Consider the following 14,221-nt stretch of genomic DNA (forward strand, 5'->3'; position numbering starts at 1 on the left):
GCTCGCGCAACTTTTGACTGACCCTCACTGCTACTATATTGCTTCCATATTATGCTGTGGAAAGCTTTACTTCACCAAGTGGCTAAAAACCTCCATCAAGGTATATTTTCTTAGCAATTTTTCTGGCGTTTTGGGGGGGGCCAAACAGGCCACTTTAGGCCTTTGGGGGGGGCCATGGCCCCCGTGGCCCCCCCTGGATCCGCCAGTGGAGGTTAGGTCAGGTTAGTCAGGTATGATCAGCCCTCAGGTCACATTTTTATGGACACTAGGCAATTTAAAAACTAACAACCTAATCTCAGAGCACCCAACTAAACCTACACAACTACTAGCTAATAGCTATATGAATAAGTACCTACCTAGTACCTACTTGTGCCTACATCTCATACCAAGTCAAAATAAACTATAAAGCTCCTTGCTGGAAGATTACCCTCAGTGCCTACTTTTTACCCAAGCCCTGTGAAGAAAACTAATACTTCTAAGTTCTGAGTCATTTCTGGCCATCCACAGAAAGAAATGCTGACAGCTTTGCTATTGTATATTGGACCAATAATCACTCATGACTATGAACACATCATACGATCACATTGTTGCATGGATTGTATGTCATATTGACAATTCTTCTTATATCCTTTTTTCAAGAAATGCAAAGTAATGATGAACATCAAAGTAAACATTAAGCTGATTAAGTGATCCAAGCAGCAAGCTGTCTCCTCCAGTAGCAATGGAATGATTGTGTGTTTCATTTGCCAGACACTGAGTAATGCACATTACGACATTACCATTCTGCAAAGTAAAGCTGCCCGAGTTCATTCATTCTAGATTTTTCACTTGATAGTTAGCACAAATTAATCTTGCTGTTTTAAGTTATAATTCAATATTCACACCAATACATCAATATGCGTTCATCAGCCAGCATTTTCTGGCTTGATATTGCTCAGCGTGCTCTTCGATCAGTATCAGTATTGATCTCCTGCAATAGTATACCTTGTTTTTGGCCAATAAGCTCTTTCAATTTTACTTTTTCTTGCTGATAAGTGAGCCAGACCAACTTGCGTTTATCAACCAACATTTCCTAAATTCAACTTGATATTGCTCAGGGCTCAAGAGTCAGGACTCTGGAGTCTGGAGCCTTAGCCTCCTGGATACTTGGAATTGTTTTCAGTCAACATGTTTCTTTAATATGATATAATTCAATCACAAGGGATCCGAAACTTCCAACAAAACGACGTACACGAGTACGAAAACACCAGATGAACTTGAAAAAGGCCTTGGAACGGAACCACGCGGTGCTCCATTTGTTTGTTTACAATAATTGTAGTGCTGATGTATTGTTTTATGACTCTAGCGGTCGGCTTATAAAAATGAAACAATTTAACCAAATCTATTAGGCAAGTAATATTTTCCTGAGAGAACTGAAATATTTAAAAGCTAAACACTATGAAATACAGGAATCGGAACGAAAAAGTAACCTAAAAATCCAGCCTAATCACCGGATCCTAAAACTGCGACAAAATCAGCACTTTTCCCCGCAACTCGTTGTCCAGACGTAAATATGCACGACGTACACGAGTACGAAAACACCAGATGAACTTGAAAAAGGCCTTGGAACGGAACCACGCGGTGCTCCATTTGTTTGTTTACAATAATTGTAGTGCTGATGTATTGTTTTATGACTCTAGCGGTCGGCTTATAAAAATGAAACAATTTAACCAAATCTATTAGGCAAGTAATATTTTCCTGAGAGAACTGAAATATTTAAAAGCTAAACACTATGAAATACAGGAATCGGAACGAAAAAGTAACCTAAAAATCCAGCCTAATCACCGGATCCTAAAACTGCGACAAAATCAGCACTTTTCCCCGCAACTCGTTGTCCAGACGTAAATATGCCACCATGAACTCAAAGGCGTAACTTTATCTTTTGGATCTTTTCAGTTATCGACTCATGGCAGTAAAAATGAGTAAATAATGGAAAAATGATTTATTTAGACCAAGCATGCTGTTTCAATTTCAATGTGATTGCATTTTGTTCGAGATCTTGATTTATGGGATGGGTAATGACGTCATCAAATAATGACCCTTTTGCTACCATATCTGACCAAACAGTTTGTTATTGTAAATCGTTGTGAATCATGCTGGTGCTGTTACTGTGCTGCGCCATTTTGGATTGGGAGGCCTACATGTGGTAAAGGGGGAATTGGTTCGGGGAAGCGGCCGGGAAGGGACAATGGAGAACTCCTATGGCATAGGAGTCACCAACAAGTATTCCATCTTTTTAGAAGATGAGACGGATCCGTTTGAAACATTGGAAAATGTGAAGAAAGAAAAAGAAGAGAAAAAGGCGAAGGTGCCCGGCAAGGAAAATAAAAGTGCTAAAGCTTCTTCAGAGAAGGGCACCAAGAAGCCACCAGCAAAGGAAAATGTCTCTAAAACAGATCAACGCCAAGGTATGTTAAGTACAATAACTCAATCATTATTCTTGCTTTTCACAATGCGATTGTTGTGTAATGTGTTTGCCGCAACTCGCATTGAAACTTCAAAGGGCATTGAAAACTTGCATGAAATACTGCAAATAGGGTTGTCCTCACAATTTTGATACTGATGCTGCTTTTGGATATTTTTATAATCATGCTTTCAGCAGTTATTTTCGGTATATTGTCAAGATAAGGTCAGAACTACAATTGTGACGCCTATGATACAAATAGGTATGCAACAGCAGAAATTTTAGGTTTAAAGGGATTCCCGGGCAATGCACGTGGCATTGCCGCTACCTGACCGCTTGGAACAGCGTGAGAGTTCCGGTTAGCACCTTGGTCCACTGGATGTGGTGCTTAACCCAAACCAACCAACCAACCAACCTTAGGTTTAAAGGGACCCTCCCACCTTCAAAAAAGTTTATGAATTGGCATGAAAGTGATGTCGCTCGGTTCAGAAAGATCGAAAACGAATGTCTACCAAATTTCACCGAAAAATATTCACCGGTTTTCAAGATATTATACTTTTACTTTTGTTTACTTTTTTGGGATCTCCGCTGTTTCTAGCGACTTTATTTTAGAAGTGTGGCGTTTGCGGCAGATGTTGCGCGCAAATAGCATATACCACCACGTGCTACAAAATGTTTTAGTCAAACATTTAAAAATCGTTGGATATCTGCGCTGACGTCACACATTCAGAGGGGTATTCCTAAGCATTAGCCCCTCTGAATCAAAATGCTGCAATTTTGAAATTCAATATTTCCTATTTAAGGCATTTCTCGATGTTGTGAGTGCCGAAACCGGTAATTGTGAGCCAGGGACCCCATTTTGGCTATCCCAACTCAAATCTAATGTTAAGGTGGGAGGGTCCCTTTAAGGTCAGGTTAGGTTGAAGGTTTGTAGGCCTATATATGGCCTTGTGTTTTAGGTTGTAGGTTGGTAGGTTGTTAGGTTGTAGTAGGTTGTAGGTAAGGTTTGATTATCTTTTTTTTCTTTTATTTGTGAGACATGTAAGTATCAGTATCACTTTTGGATTCAGGATTTCAAATAATGTAAGAATATTAAAAAATTAGCCTTGAAATCTTCTTAGGATTTTATCTTGACATTTACTTTGATTTCTTGACATTTCATTGTTTCTGAAAGCTAAAACATAATGGTTCTGTTGTCTGTTAAAATATCAGAGATGTCTCTTCCACTAATGCTTCTTCAGCCTGAGCTGATACCTATGTGCCTACCTCTGATCCAAAGTATTGTTACTTATTTTTCTTATTTAATTTATTAAATCACTAAATTTTAACCTTTACCTATTTATGCAGGTGCTATGATATCTTTTCACTTATTGCACAATGCAATTTGCTTTGGTTGAAGAGAACAGGAAGGGATTGGTAACCATGCACCCATGGGAACTGAGCCAGTGCTACATTTTTGCTGACACTGTGATAGTCCTGAGTCATGAAATGCACACATCTGTTTTTTTTAACCATCTAATGTTTTCATCAGTATTTTGTCAAAGTTAATTAAGTTAACCTAGCAATTCTTGCAATCTGGAAAAAAACATTACTTTGGGACAAGGTGAGTTGACAAGGGACTATGTGATGGTAGTTTGCAACCCTGTCTAGAGAGGCTTTACTTTCACACTGCCTCTTCTTGATTTTCTCCATGTAAAAGGACTTCAATCAATTGCATATTGCATATTGTGCACAATTGCATATTGTGCTTGCAGTGAAATCAAAATGCTTTTTCAGAATGATTTTTTTTTCATTTTCCCTCAGAATGTAATGGATGTTTCATGGTCACAATCTGCCCAGCTCACAGTACCTATCCATCCCATCATTTCTACCATACTGACTAAGCAACCTTTTTTGTTGGTAAATTTGGAGCTCCACCAACTAAGTCTGATGTCCCATTCATGAAGTTTGATCCACAGATATCTGTCATTTCTCCATTCCCTCATTATCCTGAAGCATGATGACCCAGTCGTCGATGCTTCCTGTGACCCTATCTTTCCCCCCAGCGGCGTCAGGCGGCAGCGAGGCGGTGCGTGGCCGAGGCGGGCCACGACGGGGCGGCTCCGGCCCGCCCGGCGAGAGCCGCGAGGAGCGCAACAACCGGCGCAACTGGGACGACAGCCGGGCCGACAACGCCAGGTGAGCGGCCTGGTGGCAGATGACATTAGATGAGGTCTGATCTTAGATACAACACTGAGTGATATTTTACTGCCATTTTTTTTTGATCAGACAGTTATATTCCATCTGATGCTCTGAGGTGTTGGATAGAAAATGTGTAAAAATACCTTCTGAATTCTAAATGATTATCCCTCTGTCTTTCCAAAGCCAATCAAGGGACGTGAAGAAAACTGGAAACAGGTGATTTGTTAAAGTATTTTTAGTGATTACTTACATGTGTGCATTTCTGCATGAATTGGATATTTGTAGCTCAAGTTACCTTTCCTCTAAGCAAGCTTCATTTTCCGTCAACTAGCTGCGGCTGCTTCCACCAACTGCTTACCATTCCCCTCATTAGCGATTAGTCTCATAACGGGCGCTGGGGCGACTTGAGCCCGGTCATTTACCACGGGAATTTCAATACTCTTCCAACCTAGCCACGGACTGGTGATTATTCGATTTACTTTGTCACTCGATTCGGTGGCTTATTTTGAACGTATTTGTGCCTTAAGTGACTCGATGACATTCATCTAGATTGACGAAAGACGCTGCTCACCTCAAACGACCTCAGTTACGTCTTACATAGCGTGTTTGACTGAGCTACTCGCACTTTGCTATAGTAGCGGTTTGAATACTGACATCATCAGGCATTCCCTATCAAGTACCTATCACCGTGACATAGCCGTCAAATAATCGGAGTTGTTTGAGCCCATGCATGCAAGTTGCTTGTCATAGACATGATGCACGCACATTCTTTGTTTGCACATCTTGTTTGTTGCATACTAATAATGTTTTCGGTGTACTAACGCTTAATTACCATCCTATCCTGCAATGTCTTGTGTTGTACAATGTGTTTAGCCGACATCTTATGCATTTTCTGTTGAGTCGCATGCTACACAGTGTTCGTTTCGAGTTTACTTGGATTGATTCGAAATACCCTGTAAGTTTGGTAGATTTGGGTTTCACTGAAACGTGTTCTACAGTTACTGATTTAACCCTATTCCTGGCGGGGGGGGGGGGGGGGGCCTCAGGAGCCCCCCCCCTGAGGTTTTTTGGTTATTTCTCCCAAACGCGTTGAGCTAGGAAGCTCAAATTTTCTGACTTTTCCTATAAGGCTTCTACGCAACATGTCTGAAAATTTTGAGTTGATCTGACCTCAGGTCAGGTCACCAGAGGGACCCTACCTCAGAAAAGTTTGCAATCACGCCAGAGCTAGAGTTTTTGACCGGTCAATTTCTTCTCTTCAGGCTTTAGTTAGGGTACCAGTATGTGCAATTTGTATATCTCGGAACTTTGATATCGGTGACCTAAGGTCAGGTCAGTTTCGCGACCTCCCCATTATAAGTCAATGGGGGAAAAATCAACTCCCTGTTTTTACCACTAAAACGGGTCGGAATGGCCCCATATACCATACATGACTTCATATACGATCAACCTTCACTACCTTGAGGTCTGTTTTGCTGTTGGGCAGCTGTGAGGTCATGTGACGTCATCAAAGGTCACCAAAGGTTTTTGGCCAATAACTCCGTACAGGAACAAGATACAGACGCGTGGATGGTCTCATTGTGTTCAGCTCGTCAAGACGCATCGAATGATATACATGATGACCTCGAGGTCACGTGACCTGAGGTCAACCTTTGACCTTGACCTTTCGAGGTCAACATATATATCATTCGATGTGGATTGACGAGAGGATCACGATGATGCCCTTAGTTTGTTCCTATCTTGACTAATTAGAAAGTTATTCGAGAAAAACTCTCTCCATATCTAGCGCCGCCATTTTGACTTTTTCGACCCCTGTGACGTCATCTTTGACCTGACCTGAAAATGACCTAAGTAAAAATTGTAGACCTTGTCCATGCGTATCCGATGCCGTTTACCGCTTGTCGCTATCTTGCTTCGTTCTCGAGATCTCAGGGGGGGGGGGCGAATCGGCCCCCCCCCCGCCAGTTTCTTGTCCCGGCGGAGCCCGCCAGGAATAGGGTTAAGTTCCTAACGTAATCGTTCTTGTTTACTTACGCCCGTCGCTCGATCATATTCTGCTTCGATGCTTCGATAAGTCGTCAATGTTGTGTGGTTCAGCAGATGCGTTGATTCCTATGATTATATCCCGCAATGATTCAGCGGCTGATATCCAATTGCGGAACACTACGTCGTATAACTAATTTACTTTCTTGCGTTCCTTACCTCCACATTTCCACAATGCAGTCCTGAGTGTGGACATACTAACTATGAACTCTTGGATACCAATATTGTCGTGCCTTTGCTGAGTTGCTCACATGACCAGTACCGTAAGGTACTGGTCATGGGGACAGTGGGGACTATTTGAGACAGTGGGGCTATTTGAGACAGTATTTAAAATCGCTATAAAATAAAAACCACTTAAAATTTATGCTTAATTTTTTGCTCAGGCGATTTACTGCTCGATTCCACACCTCCCTGAGCAAAAATATCACACAAAAATCAAACAATCTTCATTTTATAGCTATTTTAAATACTGTCTCAAATAGCCCCACTGTCTCAAATAGCCCCACTTTAGGGTACATATTTCGCCGCTGTGCAGTTTGCACCTTCCGCCAGTCTATGTTACCGTTCCCCTTTCCTCTCCATATGACGTCCCGGCCCGAGAGCAGGCAGCCGTCTCTGTCCTCTCCACCTATCTGACGTCCCGCTCGTATCTCACAGAGAGGGCGCTCCGCCGGCTATCCGTCATTCCCGTGCCGCTAATGTATGTAGCCGTCCCCGCTCCAGCTGACGTCCCGCTCGTATCTCACAGAGAGGGCAGATCGCCGCTATCCGTCTTTTCCGTACCGCTAGAGTGTGTAGCCGTCCCCCTCTCCATCTGACGTCCCTCTCTCATTTACAGAGAGGGCGGCCCGCCGCGGTTCGGCGAGGGAGGAGAGCGGGGCCGTGGACGCGGTCGCGGCGGACCCGGTGGACGAGGCCGGGGCCGCGGCCGCGGAGGGTACCGCGAGTTCGACCGCCACTCGGGCAGCGACCGCAGGTAGGCCGTGGTTGATGGACATGGAGGGGTGATAGGGAATCGCTTGCAGGGATGTGGCTGCTGTTGTTCATATGATTCATCATTTCAGCTTTATCCTTGCAAAAGTGCAATTCACTTTTTATGTCTTCCCTCATTGATACAATGTGAAATATTTTGCGTTACGAAATGTCACAGCCAAACCTACCATGCGTAATGCATGTAGTTATTTACGTGTAGTGTTGTTCAGTGTTCGTCTCCGGTGTGCTGTCTCTGTGCTGCCTATCGTCTCTGACCCCTCCCCTCCCTATCTCCAGCGGCGTGAGGGCGCACGACAAGCGCGACGGTTTCGGCCGCGGCAACTGGGGCACGGTGCAGGACGAGGTAGCTGCCACGCTGGAGGCGCCCGCCGAGCAGCCGGCCGAACCGGAGCCTACCTCCACCGGCTGGGGAGACGACCCGACCCCGGCCGCCGGCGCCGGCGCTGACTCGCAGTCCGCGCCGGCCGACGCCGCAGCCGAGGAGCCCGCCGAGCCGGCCGAGCCGGAGGGCCCGCAGGAGCTGACGCTCGACGAGTGGAAGCGCCAGCAGGAGCCCCGCTCCAAGCCGCAGTTCCAGCTGCGCCGCGCCGGCGAGGGCGAGAACACTGCCCAGTGGAAGAACATGTACGAGCTGAAAAAGAAACGCGGCGAGGACGAGGAGAGTGACGACGAAGAGGATGCCGATGACGAGGTACGTGGTAGGATGGGATGATGATACGATGTTTTGTTATCGGGTGAGATAGAGGGTTGGGTGGAGGATATCGTGCCGGACTGGATAAACTGGGAATCCTGTGATTCTTGGTAGACTTTTGCATCCAGTTTTGTGCTGTAAGAGTAGAATCGTGGTGTTTTGCTTCGCAGGCTACGTGCGAATGTATGTGGGCCATGGTTTGGGTAGGATATTCGCTCGTCGTTCACCCTCGGTGTTTCAAGTCTAAGTTACGGCGTTTTAAAGTTCAAATCCATTACCTACACTACATCGTGTACTACATCGTTATGTCTAGAATCTCACGCGAAAGCAGACAGTGTAATACACTAGAAACAGACAGACAGTTCGTTACACATTTTAGGACACATAGCTTGGATAGCCTGCCGACTGCAGTGTCCGTGCATGGCTGAACGGGCAGAATGCGGCGGTCGGTGCACGCCGCTATCGTGGCTCGCTTTCCACGGCCGGCCGGCCGTCGCTTCCGTCCGCCGGCGACCAACTGCGCCACGGGGTGACACCCGTGACTCACTGCTCCGTATATTGTCGTTCGGCTCCGGTCCCTCGTACCTGAAGATTATGTTTGTGTTTGTCAACTTTTAGTTTGTTTTTCTTCATTAGTTCTCTCCCGTGCTGGCCTTTATCTTGGTTCGCCGTTCCTAACGATTCTATACGACTACGTGTTTGTTAATTTCTTTTTTTTTCTTCTCCGCGAATTAAACACATTACTCGATGGTATTGTGCAACACTTACCCGATCATTTCTGAACGCTCCTCGTCACAGTGTGCGCCGGGTCCGTTTACTGACTTTCCCTCTCCCTTTCCCGACAGGAAGAGGAGGAAGAGGTCCGTCACGGACGACCCAAGCACTTCGTTAAGGACATTGAGTTCACCTTCTCCGACGGCGGCCGGCGCGGCGGCGGACGGGGACGCGGGCGCGGCCGCGGCGGTTTCCGTGACGGCGAGGAGGGCGGAGGCTACCGTGGCGGCTACCGCGGAGGGCGCGGCGGTTTCCGTGACGGCGAGGAGGGCGGAGGCTACCGTGGCGGCTACCGCGGAGGGCGCGGCGGTTTCCGTGACGGCGAGGAGGGAGGAGGAAGCTACCGCGGCGGTTACCGCGGAGGGCGCGGCGGTTTCCGTGACGGCGAGGAGGGAGGAGGAAGCTACCGCGGCGGTTACCGCGGAGGGCGCGGCGGATTCCGCGACGGCGACAACGAGGAGGGCGGCTACCGCGGAGGCCGTGGTGGCTACCGTGGAGGTCGCGGCGGCTACGGCGACAGCGAGGAGGGCGGCTACCGCGGCCGGGGCGGCTACCGCGGCGGCCGCGGAGGCTCCTGGGGCGGTCGTGGCCAGGAGTCGAGCGATGACGGCGAGGATCGCGGCTACCGTGGCTACGGCGGCTACCGCGGCGGCGGCGGCAGTGGCGGGTACCGCGGCCGCGGCCGTGCGGCCCCTCGGCAGCAACACGCTCCCAAAGTGGACGACGAGAATGACTTCCCGTCGCTGGGCTAAAGCCCTCGCCACGCCGCTGCCGCCGCCGCCGTGAGCCGGCCGGCCGGGCCTCTGAAGCTGCAGGAGTTCTCCATGGTCCCAACCTGGCACGTAGTCCGAACCGGCCCCCACCGGGCCCCGGTCCCAATCGAATAACGAGAGGAAGACGGAGTGAGTGAGAGACGGTGTGCAGAGCGAGTGAGCGCCAGCCGCGGTCGGTGTGAGTGAGAGTGAGAGTGTCGGTGAGCGGGGTGCGGGCGGCGCCGTTCCGCCGAGCCGTGTCGGCTCCGCGGGATACGGGCCGCCCAGCACCGATACACATGATGGTCTCATTGTACGCGGAGGTGGGAACAGTTACAAAAATCCACGGCAATAACCGGTCCTCCCGCCGTCCCGCTCGCCAGTCTTCGCAAACAAACTGGAGCCAACGCATTACCGGTAGGGCCCGGTAGAAGTTCCCGCCCCTGCCGCTCGTTACGGTAGGATTCGGTAGAAGTTCCCGACCCTGTCGCTCGTTAGCTGCTGCTAGTCTGAAGGCCTTTTCTAGAGGGATAGTTGTGTGCGGAGTCGGAGGACTGATTTGCGACACGTTTTCGGGACTGATGCCGCGCATTTCTGTGACTGCTCCCAGGTCAGGGGCGGCAGGGATTGCTCGCCGCTCGGGCGGATTTTGAGCGTATCGGGTCGCATCAGGTCGCGTTTGTTGGCTGAGGCCGTGACGTTGTGAACTAACGTCTGCCAGTGGAGGCCATTTTTCGTCTTTCTGTGCGTGGGACGTGCGGCGCGGGCCTGTCGCTCCACCACCACCACGACTTTGTCCCACGGCAGAGCGCGCCCGCTGGTCTGATTGTGTTGGCGTGCCTGGCTCGGTCGGGGGCCGAGACCGAGTTTTGTATGGTGGAACATGCAGCGTACAATACAGTTCCAAACGATATCCAATGTGTATAGCGTAGGTGATAGGGAAGACGTTGAGCGGCCGCCCCTGGTCGAGAGGTGTTGCGAGAGGACGGCCCTCGGCCGTAAAAAATGTAATTAATCTAGTGGTGAAGTCATGGCGGCTGGCAGGCATGTACTAGCATTAAGCAATTGCAAATGAATGGGACCGTCTAGTCTTACAAAGCCTTGGCATAGTCACCACAGCCTTGCGTAATGCGTATAGTATGGTTTGCGTTTCCCATGGCTTGAACGTTTCTTATAGGTCAAGGTAGGTGCTCTTAGTTCTCTATATACCGTGGTGCTCTTTTGGCTTGACCATTGACCTCGGTAATAGGCAAGATCTGGGCAAGATCAAGGCCCGGCAAGATAGTAATAGCTGGTAATAGCTGAGTAATAGGCTTGAAACGCTACAATTCTAGCGCAGCAGAGATACAACTCTGTTTTATGATTCTGCTGCTAGTTTTCGGTCTAGTGACGTCAAACTGTTTTGCAGTGTTTGATACGTAATTATTATGAAATTATGCAAAATGCTGTTGACTTGCAAAGCGTCTAAGCACTTCTAGTGTGGCTGGTTTTACTTTTGTGCGGAACAACTGAATTCCAAAACAAAAACGACTGTTCGGATACGTGCGAGCTGGTATCCGTCGTGCTTGAGTACGCCATGAGTCAAAGAGCATTGAAAAGATAGAAATAAAAAATAGATAAATAACGAAACATATAAGCTACTCAATGTGTAAATTGTATATTCATTTATAATTTTTTATCCATACCTTTTGTTCAGAACAAATATATTTTTTTCCAATTGTTTCTTGTCTTCAAAATTTCTATGACGTCATCAAAACTAACTGTTTCAAACAGCTGATCAACTTGACCTACCTTGTTAAAAAATTAAAATCTTTTTGTTTATGGGCGGTTTCATGCAGAATGGGCGGGTTGCGAACGAATTTGGTGAAATGGATGGCCGTTTGATACTTATAGGCATAAAAGTTGTGAAAGTGTGCGCTTTGTTGTGCATACTGAAGCAGTTTCTGAAGTAGCTGCTCATGCTGACGTTGACATTATGATTAGGCATTAACCGAGAAGCTGGCATACCAGTGCTGTGTCAGTGTGTCGTGGTGATAAGTGGCTGGGACTCGCTGGATGACTAAGTGAAATTAGTATCATATCCTCCCGGTCATTATCATCATATGCAGCAGACATTGGTTTTGAATGTGACTGATAATTGCCAAGGTAAGTTCTAAACTCTAAGCCAGTGGTCGGCAGGCCCTCCGGGGTCGTGCCCCCTTTTCGGGCGCCAGGCAGGGCCATTACAGTCGGTGACACACCAGGGAAATAAGCTAAAATTAGAGCGCTCTATTTATTGCTCCCGCTACTTCACCGTCTCCCATAGGGTCCTGTGTTGAGCTGGTGTCGAGGCTCTAAAAATGACGCCGATTTTTGCACCCTTCTCACGAAAACCGCTCGGACCGCCTGGAAACTAATTGTTCCGCTCTAAAAATTTCATGATCGACGGGAAAATGAATGAGGAAAAGATTGGTCCTGAAATAATTCTGAACTCCCTGTAGAACATATCGAAATATGGCTGCAAACTAGGAGCATGTCAAAATCGACAAAACGATACAAATAAACTTACCGGGATTTTTTTATTTTCCATGCATCTGTGTATGAAATCAGTCGGTTTTTCGGAAAGATAATCTTCTGTTTAATAAATAATTCCACAATTGCAATCGAGAAAAAAAACATTTCTGCTGTGACGGCAGTTTTGGCATTGTACCAGTAGTGTGGCGTGCGCGGTGCTGCGTGGTCGTCGGGACGGAGTTGTGAGTATTTTCGGTGTTTTAAATGGTTGATGGCCATTTGAACCAGCTTTATATTATTTCCTACAAATTTTTGCATCAAATTATTGCTTTGAAAGACCATTGAAACCCCTTATCTCTTCATGAAACACGATCATATTTATCGTCGACGAAGATGGCGCGGGACCCAATGTGCGTTCCGATCGAAATAAATCGTAAATTAAATAATATTCGATGATAAGTATCATATTCTAGTGACACATTTTCATAAAATAAGGCATAAACTTTGCAAGGAAGTCAACATTGGATGATTGGATTCTTATTTTGCTCACATATCCTTGTGTAGTCAAATGGCTCAATTGTTAGATAAATGTAAGCATATGTTTTGCCTTGATGTTTGCTGTGAAACCACCCAGCCACTTGCTGGTTGAGTGGTTTTTGATAATAACCTGATAATCATTTCTCCTTTTCCTTAAAAGAAACTAAAATTCTTTTCAAAGTAATCCATTTTTAGGAAAGGCGGCTTGCTCATTGACATTTCATGTTCTTGTTTTGTTATTGCTGGCAGTATTTTGATACAATAATGCAATATGAATTTTTTGCAATAATAAAACCTAAGACAAACCTAGTTAATGTGTCAATCAAACACCCAACAGAAAGATTGTGAGTCCTTGTGAGTGTGACGTGAAGTAGAACATTCTATGAATGTGTTATATAGAATATCCCTAATTTTAAATTAATTTATTATTTGATACTGATAGCTGAGCATGTGAATTATGCCACAATATAATTTCATTTTCTGGTTTTGAAATAGCCGGCAGTATTTTACTTCAACAAATGTAATATACATGGAATACATGTTGTTATGTTATGTTAAAAGTAGCAAACAGAAGGGGCTGTTTCAGCAGATAATGTTTGTACCTTATGCATTACCTTTCTTTTCTGCAGGACCATGCTTCCGCTGGGTGGTCGACATTTGCCTCCTGAAGAAGTTGAGCAACATGAAGACCACCAGATGAGGTGTCTGCAGTTTATGTGGAACTCTGCAGACTACAAGTGTTATGCCAACCACAACCAGTGCTGTGATCATGGAGGCATGAACCTCATGACAACACTTCAGATTTGCAGTTGTACCAAAGTGTGATTCAAACCACCTGTGGCATCTCACTCAATGTGTGAACAGTGTGATCATTGTGCAGTGTTCAGCTGCAACTAAGACATTTATTAGTGACTTGTTTTGCAATTAGCCACCAAAAGCATTTTTGGGCTGGCTGCTGTAATTTGTTGTGCACTGCGCAATAGTGGTAGTGTTTTGTCACTTGTCAAGTTGTCAGTTGTGCATGTTGCATGTTTCTCTCCCCTCGGCCTTCATTATCAGTTAAGTTGTGAATTGGCATCACTCAGTCTCCCCAGATCTCCATTGACTGTCTGTCAACCACCTAACTTGAGATGGTATTTGCTAATAGTGTCAGAAAAGAAGTGATTGTAGACATTTTTAGGAATATGAGCTCCGTTTCATGCGTGTTGCAGTGGTCATTTTGTCACTTGTCCCATAGTGTAATAAATGGAAACTGTTGTTCCCTTTTCAAGGTACTCGCGGATGCAGAAAGCGTTGGGCCTAATTATTAAACGC

At 46.3% G+C, this 14,221-nt stretch overlaps 2 protein-coding genes across 4 annotated transcripts in view; both read left to right on the forward strand.

The window, feature by feature from the left end:
• Positions 1-523: 523 nt before the first annotated feature.
• LOC122387775 (plasminogen activator inhibitor 1 RNA-binding protein-like) lies at positions 524-10,790 on the forward strand. Of its 3 annotated transcripts, XM_043378223.1 has the most exons (7): positions 524-2,447; positions 4,489-4,621; positions 4,808-4,840; positions 7,506-7,643; positions 7,937-8,351; positions 9,197-9,583; positions 9,650-10,790. In XM_043378223.1, the coding sequence occupies exons 1-7, from the start codon at positions 2,228-2,230 to the stop codon at positions 9,875-9,877; spliced, it is 1,554 nt and encodes a 517-aa protein (XP_043234158.1). In that variant the 5' UTR covers positions 524-2,227; the 3' UTR covers positions 9,878-10,790. The 3 variants fall into 3 exon arrangements, with proteins under 3 accessions (XP_043234158.1, XP_043234156.1, XP_043234157.1); XM_043378221.1 differs by having other exon boundaries at positions 9,197-10,790; XM_043378222.1 differs by lacking the exon at positions 4,808-4,840 and having other exon boundaries at positions 9,197-10,790.
• A 927-nt stretch (positions 10,791-11,717) lies between these two features.
• Positions 11,718-14,221, forward strand: part of LOC122387776 (transmembrane protein KIAA1109-like) — a 104,633-nt gene continuing 102,129 nt past the window's right edge. Inside the window, exon 1 of the mRNA XM_043378226.1 lies at positions 11,718-12,022. The gene's annotated coding sequence lies outside the window, so the exon portion shown is untranslated. The remainder of the gene's footprint in view (positions 12,023-14,221) is intronic.

The sequence above is a fragment of the Amphibalanus amphitrite genome, unplaced genomic scaffold (genome assembly GCF_019059575.1).
Source record: "Amphibalanus amphitrite isolate SeventyFive unplaced genomic scaffold, NRLGWU_Aamphi_draft 000298F_arrow, whole genome shotgun sequence".
In the NCBI taxonomy this organism is placed as follows: domain Eukaryota; kingdom Metazoa; phylum Arthropoda; class Thecostraca; order Balanomorpha; family Balanidae; genus Amphibalanus; species Amphibalanus amphitrite.

Bases quoted from the DNA above. Each gene is read 5' to 3' on its own strand.
- LOC122387775 (XM_043378221.1), top strand. From the start codon at position 2,228: ATGGAGAACTCCTATGGCATAGGAGTCACCAACAAGTATTCCATCTTT. The intron at 4,841-7,505 runs GTGATTTGTTAA...TCTCATTTACAG, and splicing joins GTGAAGAAAACTGGAAACAG to AGAGGGCGGCCCGCCGCGGT. The intron at 7,644-7,936 runs GTAGGCCGTGGT...CCCTATCTCCAG, and splicing joins CACTCGGGCAGCGACCGCAG to CGGCGTGAGGGCGCACGACA.